Source organism: Mastigoproctus giganteus, chromosome 9 (assembly GCF_048544385.1).
Source record: "Mastigoproctus giganteus isolate SK-2022 chromosome 9, ASM4854438v1, whole genome shotgun sequence".
NCBI classification, from domain to species: domain Eukaryota; kingdom Metazoa; phylum Arthropoda; class Arachnida; order Uropygi; family Thelyphonidae; genus Mastigoproctus; species Mastigoproctus giganteus.
Window position 1 is genome coordinate 189,434,450 of NC_143583.1, and position 18,045 is coordinate 189,452,494.

The following is an 18,045-nucleotide window of genomic DNA, read 5'->3' on the forward strand; positions in this document are numbered from 1 at the left end:
GAGTTCTTTACATACTTGAACTTGAGAAGGAAAGGGATGAATCAGATTGGTCCACTGGATATTGATGGTTCAACAGTTGAGGATCCTGCTCAGGTGGCTAACAATCTAAACGAGTATTTTGCATCTACATTCACGCATGAGGAGTTATTCAGGAAGGAGAATGATGTAGGTAAAGTAAACATTGGCAATGAGCTGGATGATTTTGTAATAACTGAGAGGAAAGTGGAGGAGAGATTGTTGAGGATAAACATAAAAAAGGCACCTGGGGTGGATGGGATCTATCCAGTTATATTAAAGGAGGCAGCAAAGGAAGTATGCAAACCCCTAGCCATAATTATGAGAGCTTCTTTGGACTCAGGGGAGGTACCCATAGACTGGAGATGTGCAAATGTAACCCCAATTCACAAAGGAGGATCAAAGGCTGACACAAGTAATTATAGACCTGTTAGTTTAACTTCTGTTCCAGGTAAATTAATGGAGGCACTGGTTAAAGAAGCACTGCAGGATCATCTAGACAAGAATTCCGTTATAGCTCAGACGCAGCATGGTTTTGTTAAGGGCAGGTCTTGCCTGACCAATTTGATTGGATACTATGATGTAGTCACAAAAGAACTGGATGCAGGGAATAACTTTGATATTATATATTTGGATCTTAGAAAGGCTTTCGATACTGTTGCACATGGAAGACTGCTGCACAAATTGGAGCAGTGTGGCATTGGAGGCAAATTGCTGCTATGGATAAGGGGATGGTTGAGTGGCAGAAGACAGAGAGTGGTAATCAATGGACACTGCTCAACGTGGACTAATGTTATTAGTGGAGTTCCTCAAGGTTCAGTGTTGGGTCCGTTGTTGTTTTCGGTGTTTATGAATGATATTGATGATGGGATATCAAGTTTAATGTCCAAGTTTGCAGATGATACAAAGGTTGGCAGGGTCGTTAAGGACACTACTGACGCTATGCTGCTGCAACAGGATCTGGAAAGGTTGAACAGATGGGCTGAGAGGTGGCAAATGAAGTTTAACATTGACAAATGTAAAGTACTACATATGGGAAACAGTAACCCCAGAGCAACGTATCAACTCTGCGGTACTACACTGACAGTGGTGGAGAATGGAAAGGACCTGGGGGTAATTGTGCAGGCAGATATGAAGTTCTCTGAGCAGTGCAGACGAGCTGCAAGAGTAGCTCATGGTGTCTTGTCAATGATATACAGGAATTTTTCTAGCAGGGATAAGGAGGTGATTATTCCCTTGTATAAGGCAATGGTTAGGCCACATCTTGAGTACTGTATACAGGTCTGGAGGCCTCATTTCAAGAAGGATGTAGAGCTGCTGGAACGGGTACAGAGAAGGGCAACAAGATTAGTAAATGGAACAAAGGGTTGCTCTTACGAAGAAAGGCTTAAGTTTTGCAAATTGCAGAGTCTGGAGACTAGGCACCGGCGAGGTGATCTGATAGAGGTGTATAAGGCTTTGAATGGTTTGAGCATGCTCAATGCCAATGGGATTCTTCATCTTGCTCAGAATAATCACCTGAGAGGGCATAAATTCAAATTGAGGAAGGACGGATGTCGGATAGATGTGCGGAAATTTGCCTTTGGCCAGCGGGTGGTTGGTTGGTGGAACCGACTTCCATCACTTGTTGTTGAAGTTGATAGCCTAAACAAATTTAAAGCTCAACTGGACAGGTATTTCGATCGAATGGAGGGGTGAAATGGGAGTGGGGTTTTTTTTTTTTTTTTGGCTGATGCTGAATAAGCTTGCTTTCTTGCATCATATGCCTCTACTAATGCTAATGCTAAAATTACTAACTTGTTCCAATTTTTGGTTATTTAGGCTATAGTTTCTCCAAACTTCCATAACTTTTATTTCCGTGAAACTTATTTTCATGCCAAATTCTCCCCAGCCTTTAATTTTTTCAGATTCTTGAGGATCTTGCAAGCTACTCTGTAGCAGCACAATTTCATTTGCATATACAAGGGCTGTTCAATAAAGAATGATTAAAATTTTTTTTCACAAAATACCTTTATTAATTAATCTTCCATATTTTGATGGTCCCTTTCAAAGAAGTCCTCATTTAATGAAATGCACTTACTCCAACATTTCTGCCATCCTTAAAAAACATGGTGAAAGCCATTTTTTGACATGCATTTGAGAATCGCCTCCGATGTCTTTACAACTTCTTCTAATGACTGGAAACATTTTCCGTGCAGCACCTTCTTTAACTTTGGAAATAAGAAATAAATAAATTAAAAAAAAAAAATCACAGGGTGCAAGGTCAGGGCTGTAGTGCAGATGAGGAACATATCTGACATTAATGTTGCCTTAAGTACTCAGTGGCAGTACGAGCAATATGGAGTCATGCAAGCAGCATCCACACACCTGATTGCAGTTGTGGTCATTTGCGATGAATGTAATCCCACAAGGTGTGCAGTACAGTTCTGAAGTAAGGTGATGTGGCACAACATGCTGGTAAACCATTCCTTGAATGTCAAAAAATGAAAAAACCAATACCATTCCTGCAGAAGCTACAACTTTTGCTTTTTTTTTTTTTTTTTGGTGTTGGCAATTATGTTGACTTCCAAACAGAGCTTTGTTGCTTACTCCCTGGGTCAAAAAGATGAAGCTATGTCTCATCTGACGTTATGACCTTGTGCAGAACCTTATCATCTTAAGTACCATCTGTTGCAGCTCCTGACAAATCTCCATGCGAACTTGCTGTTTCTAGGGTGTGAGGAGTCTTGGAACCCAGCATACACAAATGCATGTCATATGCAAATGGTCATGAAGAATACCATACATACTTCCTACTGGTATACATCTCAACATCTCTACCAGTTGCCTTATTGTTATATGATGAGCTTCTCTCATGATTACAGAAGTAGTGTTTATGGATTCTCTTTTGACAGCAGTGGTTGGAGCTCCAGGACCACTGATTTTTGTGACTGAATCATCCACCTTTAAACATTCTAAACCAGCTGCAAGCTGTGCTATATAGAAGTGCAGCATCACCATAAGATCCTATTAACATTTAATACGCTTCAGCTGATGTTTTCTTGAGATGGACACAAAATATAAGGGCGGCTTACTGTTCCTTGCATGTCATGTCCATTGTTACATAGGCGATACTGAACAGGCATAAACTTCAATGATCTTGGCGGTCACTGAAGTTTATGCCTGTTCGGCCTGTTAGTTGGTAAGGAGCTCTATTTTATTTTTGTCAGTTTAATTATGCACACAAGTCAATTGTGCAGCTGCTATGTGATGCAGCTTGGTTAGGTCTTATATTCTACAGCTCAGCTAGAAAAGGCAAGCAGTGCAGTTGTTCATGAAAAATTATGATCATTCTTTATTCAACAGTCCTCATAATAACCAAATTTTTAAATCTCTCCCATTAAACTTTGCCAGTAACTTGCATTATTTTATTAAACAGACAAAAATTATTAAAGGAAGCAGTCAGCCCTGCATCAACTCCAAACTTTAAACTTCACCTTTAATCTGCTTCCTTCAATCCTTACTAAAGGTTTACCATTTTTATACAAACTTTTTATTCCTCTAAGTGCAAAAAATTTCTAATGAACTGAAAGTGGACCAATTATTTAAAAGGAATGGGCAAAAAAAGAATTGCTCTTTAAGGTAAAATTCATAAATTTTACCCACTATTCTGAAAATTCCTTCTTCCTGAAAAATCAATCCTTGGACCTCTTAAAGCACAATAGATGGTACAGAGCTAAAAGATTATCTTTGACAATAAATTTTTCCATATTTTGAAAGAGCAGATTTCTACGTACTTCCAACTCTGAATAATACATTCTGCAAGTCTAATTTTAGCATTAGTAGAGGCATATGATGCAAGAAAGCAAGATTAAGCAGCATCAGCCAAAAAAAAAAAAAAAAAAAAACCACTCCCATTATTTCACCCCTCCATTCGTTTGAAATACCTGTCCAGCTGAGCCTTAAATTTATTTAGGTTATCAACTTCCACAACAAGGGATGAAAGTCTGTTCCATCAACCAACTACCCGCTGGCTAAAGGCAAATTTCCGCACATCTATCCTACATTTGTCTTTCCTCAATTTGAATTTATGCCTTCTCAGGTGATTATTCTGAGCAAGAGGAAGAATCCCATCAGCACTGAGTATGCTCAAACCATTCGAGGCTTTATACACACACCTCTATCAGATCACCTCAGCGGTGCCTAGTCTCCAGACACTGTAATTTGCAAAACTTAAGCCTTTCTTCGTAAGAAAGCAACCCTTTGTTCCATTCACTAATCTTGTTGCCCTTCTCTGTATTCGTACCAGCAGCTCTACATCCTTCTTGAAATGAAGCCTCCAGACCTGTATACACTACTCAAGGTGTGGCCTTATACAAGGGAATAATCACCTCCTTATCCCTGCTATAAAAATTCCTGTATATCATTGACAAGACACCATGAGCTACTCTTGCAGCCCATCTGCACAGCTCAGAGAACTTCATATCTGCCTGCACAATTACCCCCAGGTCCTTTTCATTCACTACCACTGTCAGTGTAGTACCACAGAGTTGATACGTTGCTCTGGGGTTGCTGTTTCCCATATGTAGTACTTTACATTTGTCAATGTTAAACTTCATTTGCCACCTCTCAGCCCCTCTGCTCAACCTTTCCAGATCCTGTTGGAGCAGCATAGCATCGGTAAAGTCCTTAACAACCCCGAAAACCTTTGTATCGTCTGCAAACTTGACATTAAGCTTGATATACCATCATCAATATCATTTATAAATACAGAAAACAATAATGGACCCAACACTGAATCCTGAGGGACTCCACTAATAACATTAGTCCATGATGAGCAGTGTCCATTGATTACCACTCTCTGTCTTCTCCCCCTCAACCATCCCTTTACGCATAGCAGCAATTTGCCTCCAATGCCACACTGCTCCAATTTGTGCAGCAGTTTTCCATGTGCAACAGTATCAAAAGCCTTTCTAAGATCCAAATATATAATATCAAAGTTATCCCCTGCATCCAGTTCTTTTGTGACTGCATCATAGTATCCAATCAAATTGATCAGGCGAGACTTTCCCTTAACAAAACCATGCTGTGTCCGAGCTATAACTGAAGTCTTGTCTAGATGATCCTGCAGTGCTTCTTTAACCAGTGCCTCCATTAATTTTCCTGGAATAGAAGTTAAACTCACAGGTCTATAATTACTTGTGTCAGCCTTTGATCATCCTATGTGAATTGGGGTCACATTTGCACATCTCCAGTCTACGGGTTCCTCCCTAGAGTCCAAAGAAGCTGTCAAAATTATAGCTAAGGGTTTGCTTACTTCCTTTGCTGCCTCCTTTAATATAACTGGATACATCCCATCCACCCCGGGTGACTTTTTTATGTTTATCCTCAACAATTTCTCCTCCTCTTTCCTCTCAGTTATTACAAAATCATCTAGCTCACTTCCAGAGTTTACTTCACCTCTGGTGAAGTAAACTCTGGCAGTGAGTTAGTAAATTCCCCTTCCTGAATAACCCTCATGTGTGAATGTAGATGCCAAAATACTCATTTAGTTTGTTAGCCACCTGAGGAGGATCCTCAACTGTTGAACCATCAATATCCAGTGGACCAATCTGATTCATCCCTTTCCTTCTAGAGTTTACATATGTAAAGAACTCTTTGCTGTTTTTCTATGCATCCTTTTCCAAAGATTTGCCTGCCTAATCTCCTTTGTGACTTGGTTACAGACCAGCTTATATCTATCATAGGCTTCCATGTCACCTATTAATTTATATGTATCCTATGCATTTTTCTTCTCTGCCATATGTCTCATTAGGCCATCTGACATCCATTTAGGCCTAAAAAATATTTCTTAGTTGGTATGTAAAGCCTAGTAGCCTCCAAAATAAGTTCTTTGAATGCTTCCCATTTTGAATTTGCTGTTGGTAACATCAGTTGGTCCCACGGTATAGAATTTAAATATTGTCTCAGACCATGATAGTCGCCTTTACGAAAGCAAAAACCCTTCCCTTTACCCCTAATGGTAGTTACCTCTTTGAGTAAATCCCACTTCAGCACACTGTGATCACTGTCATCTAGTGGTTCCTTTATCTGCAGATTCTTAATTAATGCATGAAGAATCACTACTGATAATCAGATCAAGAGTATTACTCCCTCTAGTTGCCTCCCAAACATGCTGATGTAGAAAACAATCATCCAATAAATCCACAAAAGCCTTGCTAGTGTGTGAGTGACCAATCCACAAATTCCAGTCAATATCTGGGAAATTAAAATCCCCCATTATAAGACTCTCTACTTTACTGGCCCACTTTATTTCCCTGTACAGTTTCTTATTATACTCATCAGTCATTAGGCCTATAGAACACTCCTACTCTCAATTTTGATCTCACAATGCTTGTCACACCAAACTGACTCGACACTGCACTGTCCAGCGATGTCGACTGGCTTCACTTCCTTGGATTTTATGTGTTTCTTAACTAATAGCACACCCCTCCTCCCTTCCTATCCTGTCTAGTCTTTCTGTACACATTGTATTCCCCGAATTCCAGTTCTGCATTCCTTATATCTGTGTGACACCACGTCTCTGATATCCCAACAATATCTGCCTTTGATGTTTTGAGCAATACCTCAAATTCATCAAATTTATTTACCAAACTCCTAGCACTGGTGTACACGCAAGTATAAATGCACCTGTTCCTATTGTTAGCTACCCTAACAAAACCCATGTGTTTACTTGTACCACAATAACTCCCAGCAGTCTCTGAAATATCCTGCATCTTGTTTTCCAGGCTGCTGCTCATTCCAATAGAAGCAGTGCAAGAATCACTTTCACCTCTGCCAGTGGCTACTGTTAATCTATTAGTCTTTGTATCCCCCCAAACTAGCAGTTTTCCAACCCACCTAACACTGCCTTGATAGCATCAGCAAATATTCTTGCACCCTTTCTATTTAAGTGTAACCCATCCCTGTAGAAGCAGTTTCTCCTGTTAACAAGTACAGACCAGGATGAAAAAAATTCGACCCCTTGAGCCTTGCACAATCTTTCCAGGGACGAATTAATCGACAAGGCTCTCATAATATACTCCCTCCTATCGTGTCTGGACAGAATTGCAGACACTTTGAAATTCAACCCTAATTCACAGCTTTTTTTTGACAGTGATCTGTACTTGTTAAGTAATTCCACCGGTCTCCTACTCTTAATATCATTAGTGCCAACGTGTACAACTATATCACCTTTTGTGCCCTTAAAAGATGATATCTGCTCTACAATGTCATCAACCTTTGCCCCTGGCAGACATACCCTGGTCCTGTTCCACCTATCCTTTTTTCCAAAGCCATGTTTGCTGTTTCCCTAACAATATGGTCACCAACAACTACTAGTTCCGGTGGGACCAGCACATTCTGCCTTGGGGGTTGCCGCTGTGTTGCGTAATGATCAAGTGCAAGCTCTGGAATTGATGTGGGCAGCTGAGAGCTTGATGGGCCCCTCAATTTAGATCCTTCAAGGGCATCCACTCTGTCCTTCAAGCTCTCATATAGGCCCATAACAACGTTGAGTTGTCGCCTGATTTCCTTACACTCCTTACATTGCGCACACACAAAGACATCCCCCATGGCAATATCATGTCCTGTACCCGATTGCTCCATAAACATCAAGCAAGCAGTGCATTTTAAAAGGCTGTGATTCAGAGGGCAACTGCCTCCCTCAGTTCTCCCCTGAGCCACTTCACTCCCATTAGCTTGAGTCTTTTGCTTTGCTGCTCTGGTCTGAGTCATGATTTCGATTTAATTTCAATAAAATTTCTATTTCAGTACAAAATTATAACCCTAAACTTGTATCCCAACACAGTTATAACGTTATATATATTTTTCAGTATCGAGTATTATCTACGAGTTCCGTTTATATAACTTCCATATCAAGTTATGTATTAATTATGTTACGTTTGTAATCGTTATATGTATTTAGTTAAAAAGTACAATTTAATTGACAGTGAAGTTTAACAATATTAATAGATTTTACTGATTAATTGACAATATTATATTATATACTATACTATACTAAGCTACCACTATCTAGTTCGGGATATAACGTAGCGTATAACAACGGCAGCAAGTTACGAACGGTAAATCTACGGACACTTAAGTATTAATTAACTTCCAAATCTCGCTGTCTCAATTCAGAATAAACTAAGGATCCTGATTAGGTCTATAAGCTACTTATAGAAAATAATTTAATATAACAATTAGTGAATAAAGCAGGTAAATATGGCTAAAAAAAAACTTCTCGTTCAGGGGAGCTGCAACTTGTAACACCTGGATTTGATACCCTTACAGATACTAAGTAATACCTACAAAATCTCTATCTAAGTATCGTAACTAGGAATATAAAGCTACTCTAGCAAATAAGTTAATATGCCAATTTAAGCTAATAAAACAGAAAAAATTTCTGTATTCCAGGAGCAGTAAAAACTTAGCCTGCACAAGGCTACTCTCGTTCACTACATTTTTAACTACATTTGCTGTCCTTCCAGGCTTGATATTTTCCATGACCTTTTCTATTTTAACCAGTATCATACTGCCATCCTCATTTGGGGATCAATAACTTTTTTTTTAAGTTGACAGCACTGATTTTTGTTATGTCACTTCATTTTGAGGTTAGATGCATTGTAAAAAATCTATGCTTAAAGGTGGTGTATGAAGTTTGCTTTGTGTTATTGAAATAATTGTGTTATTGCTCCAGAAACTAATTTTTAGTTAGTAAGTAGCTCTATTTTATTTTCATCAATTTAATTATTAAATTTTTTATACTTTGCATGGAAGCTCAGGGTTTTTTTTTTTTTATATTCGAGGTTATTAGCACAAGTTCTCTTGACATTATAATAAGTAATTAGACAGAATTTATTTTGTTAGCCATAAATCTCAAAAAAATATTTTTTATCCCCAACTTAGACTAATGATAGATATTATGTTATAAAAACTGTATGCAATTTGGTATCTTTTTGGAGCACATTAGCACTGATGAGCGAATGGTGCAGTACTATGGTCACCATTAGTTGAAAGAGCTTATTAGGGGTAAAGCTATTCAGTTTGGCTTAAAACAATAGGCTATGTGCTGTGCAGAGAATGGATATTGATACAATGCAGACATATATGAAGACAAAAAAAAAAAATAATAATAATAATAATAATGACAGTTACACCTACAAATGGCAAAGGAATGTCAGTCATATTGAACAAAACAGTAATGGTATAAAATCCATCGGAGCACTGCTTCTACTTCACTACTTTCTTCACAAGTTTGGAGCTTATGAAATGTCTCACAAATAGAAGCATACATGCAACAGGAACAGCACGATACAATATTATTATTATTAGCCATACGGTGCAAGAAAGCCTGAGGCTTATGCTGCACCAGCCAAAAATAAAATTTCTGAATTACCCTGAGAGAGAGAGAGAGAGAGAGAGAGAGAGAGAGAGAGAGAGAGAGAAGGGAATCACCAAGTAAGAGAAGAATGATGATATCCAGCTCAGGACCCTGGGTGTGCCAAGCCCATACTCACCAGATATGAGCTCCGGATGAACAATTGCCCAATAAATACAAATAATCAAATAAAAAAAGAAATGAGCTTTTGGCTATATCACTTTAATAAAATAAACAAAATAATTGGTCTTATTTGGAAAGATAACAGTGCAGTAAAAATGTCAAATCTCTAGCCCATCTAGAAACACGAGTTCTAGATGGGATAGAGCTAAGAAGAAAGGTTTATATTCCCCAAACAAATATTGTAGGAAAAATATAATAAGCATGTGAGCGGAGTTGGGTGTTTAGATTGGAATAGACAAAAGTATCATATAAAAATAAGGGGTAAGAAATGGTATAGATAGCCATTGTAAATACACATGTACTGTATTATATTGCTAGTGATAACATTCTCCTACTGGACGTCCAAGGAATGATCACAAGGGGTATTGCTCAATATCTAATCCAAAAAAGTTGAAGACCATCTTAGAGGATTAGTACACAAAAGCATGTTGAAGATGTAAGAAAGATCTGGTTGGACATTATTTAGAAAGAACTGTGGAAGGAAAAGTAAATGTATTGTCTATATGTCAAAAAAAAATGTTCAAAAACAATGCAGAAAATGTAATGTTGGATTACACGCAGAGTGAGTAATAGTGGCACTTACAATAGTTGCACAACTGTACTGCGTTCTGGCTAAAAATGTTAAATAAAAAATTTTAATATAAAAATTTTCCTAAAAAATATCGTTTCAATTTTTATTATATAATTACATACCACCTACTGTGATCCCATATGAGGTTTTTCTTATAATTGGAAAAAATAAATATTTGCTTTTTTTTTTTTTTTTTTTTTACAAAATTATATGTACTACTATTGTTTTCAATAGAATAAAAAAAAAAAAAAAAAACTGGGTGGAAATGGGTTAATGGAAAGTATCCAAAATTCTGCATTTCAATCTTTTCTTCTTCAACAGTGCCTTCAGAACCTTCATTTAGCAACTCAGAGTGTATACTCCATACTTTAAAATATCCTTTTATTTTAACTTTGTCCTTATTTTATTATTATTGTTCTTCCCTTCCAAGATTTTTAACTCAATAATATATTTTTCCATCTTTCCAAAATCTTCAAGATTTTTCTTTCACACATTTTATCTCTCTTGCACTTTTCTTTATAGTCCAGTAAGGCTTTATAAGAATTATATATGTCAAAAATTTCTTATATTTTTTTCTTTTCTCTAACTTTCAGACCTCCATTGCATACTGAATTTATTCTATTTGCAGACCTCTCTGCAGTTTCCACTAATGTTCACTAAAATTTCTGCAATTTTTCATAACAGCATCAGAAATGCCATTTAACTTTTTGGGCAAGATTTCTCTATTTAATGGTTGTTGGCAAAATTGAGAACATTTCAATTTTTGTTCACAATATTTTATTTTAAACCTCTTATTTCTGGCATAAATTATTATTTTTTAATTTGCTTAATATAAAGTGATCACTTCCAATCTCTCTCTATGTACCCTTATACAATAAAACGTTGACTTAATGGACTATATTAGGACAAGGCCTATCCACTAAATCTGCTTGTCTGTTAAAATTCAAAAAAAATATACACAATCACTGAAGTTGCTAGAATGTTGTGAAATAAAAAAAAATCATTAAATGTTGTGTTACTACACTTATCAATTGTGTGAGGTAGAAGAGCTTTTGCAATTTTGAAAATTTTCCATGTTGTATAGTGGCAGTGGAAACTTGAAAATGAGGCTAATTCAGTCTGAAGAACTCTATTCTTGCTGGAGATTCAACAAGCCTACTGATGTCTGACATTAGCATTAGCAAAGGCACATGATTCAAGAAAGCAAGCTTATATAGCATCAGCCAAAAAAAAAAAAAAAACAAACCCTTATTTCACCCATCCACTCGCTCCAAATGTTTGTCAAGTTCTGCCTTGAACTTGACAAACATTTGGATGCTTAGTCAGCATTCACATGCTCAGCAGACAATGATGACTAAAATCCTGTTTCCTTACACTCTATGACATGAATCTTGTAAAGGGCACAGGAACTACAGATCTGATTTCTTTATAACAGCATTGACTGTAAACAACTCAGGTACAGCATTTCAACAGGTTACTTCAACTGTCAAAAAAAAAAAAAAAGCTTCATACAGCATTTCAATCTGATTATCTTATACTGCATTGATAAATGAAAGCAAGGTCAGCATCCTTATTAACTTTAGTTAAATTTGCCCTTATTGTTAATTAAAATATTTTAATTGTTTGGAAATACCATCAGTATCGAAACAGTAACATCCGAGGGACCCACAAACACACACAAGGTCTGATTCAGTAGATGCTGTCCGTTACTTCCTAAGTCTGTTAAATTGGGGGTTTACTGTATTCTCAACTAGTCGATTAAGATCCCTTTCTATAATGTTAAAGTCAATTATGTCTTCCCTCTTTATTAAGAGTGCATGACTTCCACAAAATTCTAGTAGCATTTTATTATTATTAGAATTACCTTTCAAAATACAAATAAAAATATCTCCATAGATGTAATTGCCACTTCCTACCCTTCTGTTTCTACTGCTATTTATAAAATATTAAAGAACATTTCACTTTTTCTGAACTTTCAAATGGGCCAAATATATGAACATTTTTCATTACCTAATTTTCCATCTTTTGTGGGCATAATTAATGCATTATATATTTTTCATTTTAGATTTCTTGATATGTTCTCAGAAGACGGTACTTCCTAAATGTAGCAATAACAGGCATTGCCACTTTGAAGCCTTGAGTGTATCTCTTCCTTTAAATTTTTACTGTTTAGCGAAGTTCCTAGATATTTACAATCCATTATCTTTGCATATTATGTATTTATTAATGTTTTCATATTGATTAGGCTGTTGTCGAGACATGGACACACTTTTTTACTTTTTCTTTATATAGAATCGCGTATAGGAGAGGAAATGGCTTTTTAATCACATGCTGTTCCTTAAAGTAAAATTTAATCCGTAAAGATGTTATTTGAATTGTTCATGAATTTCCTTTCTTTCCAAATAAATAAAAAAAAAAAGTACGTCATCATATTCAGCGAAAGATACCAGGGCACACGTTGGTTACAAAAAAAGCACTGATTCCATAAATTGGATGTCACGTAGCCATAATAATGTCATTCCCAATAGACATTGCTTGCTGTTATCACGTGCAAACAATTTTAAATAATAAAATATTCTCATTAAAAAATAATAATTTTATATATATATTCACTTTCTCTCTATCAATTGGCTTTTCCAAATCACCCTTTTCTTCGATAACAGATTCCACAGGAACGACAGAAGTCGCCATACTCTTTTGACTAGCCATAATGATTATGAATAACTAAAGAAATACGACCTCTATAATCACACAACCATTTCCTGCACAGCAACTTTCTTAAAAATAGAAAGAAAAGAGAGAGAAAAGAAGAAACAGAAGAGAAAAAAAAGAAGAAAAAAAAAGCATCATACTCGTCATTTAATACTTTGTTAATTAATACAGTAGATATCGCACATTAAAACGCTTCCTTGCATTAAGAATCAGCAGCTTATTTATATCAAGTTTCTAAACATGAAGCAGTAAAATTTTGCCACATATTGTACCCACATTTTCGGCCTGTACTTTACATTCAACAGGAAGGGTGGATTGAGTTTTCATGTTTGCGGCACGGATAAAAATGGAAAATTTTACGAAAAGGAAAGCTCATCAATAAATATCTTATATATAACATTGCCAATGCGATCACGAGAGCATCAAGGGGCAGGGGATGGTCCCCCTTGATTTTCTCATTGTCTGCTCGTAGTATTAGCATAAGCATTAGTAGAAAAAAAAAAAATACTATATTAGGGTTACCCGTAAATGATTACATTAACCCGTATTCGTGTCTGTAAATTGCGTGTGTTCTCTGGTCGATTTGCCTGTTTTGCTAGACGAAAAAACCTCAGTTTCTGAGGAAAAAAACCTTGCTATCTACGCCTGAGACCGACTAACTCAGCCACGGAGTGAAAAAAGCCCACTAAAGTTCCTCGCGTCATCGACGGGATTCGAACCCGGGCTTTTCCACCCGGTGTGGGGAAGACGATGACGATACCACTGTGCTACCCACGCAGACTAAGCATTAGTAGAGGCATATGATGCAAAAAGCAAGCTTATACAGCATTATCAAAAAAAAAAAAAAAAAAAACCTTCCCATTTCCCGCATCCACTCGCTATAAAAGTTTGACCAGTTCTTCCTTGAATTTATTTAAACTATCAACTTCCACAATGACAAATGGAAGTTTGTTCTGGCAATCAACTACCCGCTGGCTAAAGGCAAATTACTGCACGTCTATTCTGCAACTGGCTTTCTTCAATTTGAATTTATGCCCCATCAGATTCGTAATCTGCGCAAGAGGAAGCATCCCATCAGAATTCAGCGTGCTCAACCCATTCAAGGCCTTATACACCTCAATCAGATCACCTCGCAGGTGCCTAGTCCCCAGACGCTGAAATTTGCAGAATTTAAGCTTTTATCGGTAAGAAGACCCCCTTCGTTCCCCTCACCAATCTTGATGCTCTTCTCTGTACTCACTCAAGCAACTCTACATCCTTCCTAAAAGAAGCCTCCAAACCTGCACACAGTACTCGAGGTGTGTGGTCTGCCCATTGCCTTATACAAAGGGATAATTACCTCCTTTTCCCTACTAGCAAAATTCCTGTATATCATTGACAAAACCCCATGACCTACTATAGCAGTCTGTTCGCACTGCTCAGAAAACTGTATATCTGACTGCAAAATCACCCCCCAAGTTGGTTTTTTTAATTCTCTATCACCCTGATGTCGTACCACACAGTTGGTACGTTTCTCTGTGATTACTGCTACCCATATGAAGTACTTTGCATTTGTCAATGTAAACTTCAGTTGCCACTTATCAGCCCGTCTGCCCAACTTTTCTAGATCCTGTTCCAAGAGCATACTGTCATAAACAACCCTGCCAACCATCTATAAACTTGGACATTAAGCATGATATACCTTCATCAATATCATTGATAAATATTCGAAACAACAGCAGGCCGCACACTGAATTCTGTGGAACTCCAATAATAACATTAGTCCACTTGTCGTCTTGTGCAAACACATTACTACCCTGCTGTCCTACCATTATTATCCATATATCTGACAGTACAGAGAAGGGCAACAAGATTAGTGAATGGAACAAAGGGGTGCTCTTACGAAGAAAGGCTTAAGTTTTGCAAATTACAGTGTCTAGAGACTAGGCACCAGCGAGGTGATCTGATAGAGGTGTATAAAGCCTTGAATGGTTTGAGCATGCTCAATGCTGATGGGATTTTTTCCTCTGCTTAGAATAATCACCTGAGAGGGCATAAATTCAAATTGAGGAAAGACAGATGTAGGACAGACGTGCGGAAATTTGCCTTTAGCCAGCGGGTGGTTGGTTGGTGGAACAGACTTCCATCCCTTGTCGTGGAAGTTGATAGCCTAAATAAGTTTAAGGCTCAGCTGGACAGGTATTTCGAACGAACAGAGGAGTGAAGTGGAAGTGGTTTTTTTTTTTTTTATTTTTTGGCTGATGCTGCATAAGCTTGCTTTCTTGCATCAAATGCCTGTACTAATGCTAATGCATACACCCTTTCATTGATAGATGGTAATGTCCTACCCACAACATGTGTCAAACACAGCTATAAATATGCTCATAGGCCTTCGGAGAGAGAGTAGTACGATTGTGAATGCAAAATGCCGAGATCGCGTAGTTAACAGATTTCCAGCGCGGAATAATAATCAGTTGCCACATAAGCAATCTTCACGTGACACTGAAGATATCCGTAGGTCGATGAATAGTAATATAATCTACAAATAGAAGCGGACTGGCGTTGAAACTGTCACAAAACTACTCCGAAGCTGATGGAAAGTGACAGGAGACCTCTACAAAGAATCGTTCACTCAGAACGTAGGTCGACGTTGTTGCAGCACACACAAACCCTCAGTGAGACGATTGGGATGCATGCCACCACCAGTACATTTTTTTTTAATTTATTTTGTGTCGAGAGTGCGAGAGTGCGTAGTGCGTAGCGAGAGTGCGTAGAACGAGCTCTTTGAGTGCACTGGGGTTCAAACCCGTGATTGCTAAATACAATTAATGTTTGTATTGATGATTTATTGTAAACTCTGGTGGTCGTGCCGGAGTATAAACAAGAACATTTCAGGTCTGACGTAGCCGAGTGGTCAGGGGAAAGAGTGCAGTAGCATGCACTCCGAGTTCAAGCCCGTGACTGCTAAATACGATTAAAGTTTGCATCGATAATTTATTGTAAACTCCACTGACCTGGTGGTCCTGCCGGACTATACACAAGAAAATTTTTTTAATAGGGTTTTAGGAGCATCAGCAACTAAGGCCATATTGCTTTGTATATACTGCCTGTAAATTGCGTGTTTTCTGTGGTCGATTTTCTGTTAGCTGGAAGAAAAATTCGAATTTCCTGGAGAAAAAGCCATGCTACCCTAGTGGGAGGCCGACTAAATCATCCACATTGTCTTTTCCACCCAGTGTGCGGAGGATAGCCATTCCACCAACTCTGCTACCTAAGAGGGCTAACACCGCAGTGTAAAATGTTCAGTACTATCTTGATAAAGTCCAATTAGTGCAGTGGCGTAAGTGTACCGTCGTGTGATGTTGGAAGTATTATGTGTCTGGCCATTTTGTCTAATCAATAGCAGATACTGCTACCAGTGGGGACCATCCCTGGCACATGGAGCCGAGCTAGGGATCTACTGTCCGTATTCCTAGTTTTATAACAACAAATGTGAGTACACTACCCCAATTCAGGAGGATGTGCAGTTCCATCAATCATCTTCAAGTTATGTCCATTAACAAGTGGTAATGTCCATCAGCAACTAGTAATGTCTATACAAGACACTTAGACAAGTTCATTCAACGCTGCATGATATGCATAAAATTGATCATTATTGTTGTTTAGTTTGATGCACATCAGCCACTTGGACCATATTGCCCATATAATTTCGCTCTCTTGGGTAGCATACTTGGTAGGATCGCCGTCCTCCCCATACCGGGTGCAAAAGACCTGAGTTCGACTCAGAAAAAATTTTATGGGCCGTTTTCAAAATGTGGCTTAGATAGTCGGTCTCAGAGGAAGGTAGTGTGTTTTTTTCTCCTGGTAACTTGGATTTTTCTTCCAGCAAATACAAAATCGGCATGCAATTTACAGACAATATACACGGAACACTATGGCTTTAGTAACTGATGCTCCTACAACACTACTACAACGACAACCGTATATATATTCTGTCTATAAAATGTATGTGCGTTTTGTGATCGAACTGTCCATTTAAAATTCTTTTTTATTGTAATTACATCATATGGGGCTCACATCTGGTGAGTATTGGCTTGGCACACCCAGGGTCAGCAGCTGGATATCATCATTCTTCTCTTTCCGGCGCCTCCGTAGGCAGGTGGGAAGGAGCAGCAGTGCGTAGCACACGCTTCTTGATTAGACCGGGGTTCGAGCCCGTCACCACCAAATACGGAGGATGCGGAAAGGTCAGGGAATGACCACCGCATATCCCGGAGCAATATGGCCTTAGTTGCTAATGCTCCTAAAAACCAAATAACAACAAACAATCTTCTCTTTCTTGGTGATTCCCTTCTACTTCTCTCTTTCTCTCTCTCTCTATCGGTGTAATTCGGAATTTTTATTTTATTTTTTTGGCTGGTGCAGCATAAGCCTCAGGCTTCCTTTCACCATATGGCAAAAAAAAAATAAATAAAATAATAATAATAAGGGGTCGTGAGGACCCAGTAGTTAAGACACTGGACTACCAGCCTGATGGACCCGGGCTCGAATCCCGCCTTGGTGGAAGCGAACGCAGCTCTATTACACTGGGAGACCGATATCACAATAATAATATTAAATGGTGATAAAAAAAAAAAAAACATTGGAAAGTTACCCCAAGATCGAAGTGATGGCTAAGGCAGATAGTGGCGCCGTCTGGTGCCACTCGCGAGAACTAAAATAAATTAAATAAACCACTGTACATAAGCCGAAGCTGAACAAGTCCACCTTCATAGATGGATCATGTCGCATAGAAATATTATTCATACTGCATCGAGTGTGGCGCAGGATAAAGTCACTTGTGTTCAGGCCTTAGGCAGAGTGGTCGGTTTAAAAAGTTGGAGACAGTGTCCCGAGCAAGACAGTGGAGCAAATGGCGCTGTCCCCGTAAGGCTACCACAAGAGAAGGGCAAGACCATCCTGCCCCACCAACTGGAAGTGCTTTCTGTGCAACTGCGCTAGTGCCCCCCCCTCAGGAAGGAAGAAAACGCCAATGCATGAAGTGGAGCATTGAAATGAATACGTACGTCATGCGAGCATACTATGAAATAACCAGGCTAGAGATCGATATGACAATGTACAGGTGGCGACTACATACCAAGTGTTTGGAATGATACCTGGATATTCAGGTCACCGAACAGCGATT

The 18,045-nt window shown here is 38.3% G+C and overlaps 1 protein-coding gene across 1 annotated transcript in view; it reads right to left on the bottom strand.

The window, feature by feature from the left end:
• The window catches only part of Bin1 (histone deacetylase complex subunit SAP18), a 29,009-nt gene extending 16,124 nt beyond the window's left edge, over nucleotides 1–12,885 (bottom strand). Inside the window, exon 1 of the mRNA XM_090381372.1 lies at nucleotides 12,783–12,885. Coding sequence (XP_090237498.1) covers nucleotides 12,783–12,878 — 96 coding nt within the window. The 5' untranslated portion in view covers nucleotides 12,879–12,885. The remainder of the gene's footprint in view (nucleotides 1–12,782) is intronic.
• Between the last annotated feature and the right edge of the window lie 5,160 nt (nucleotides 12,886–18,045).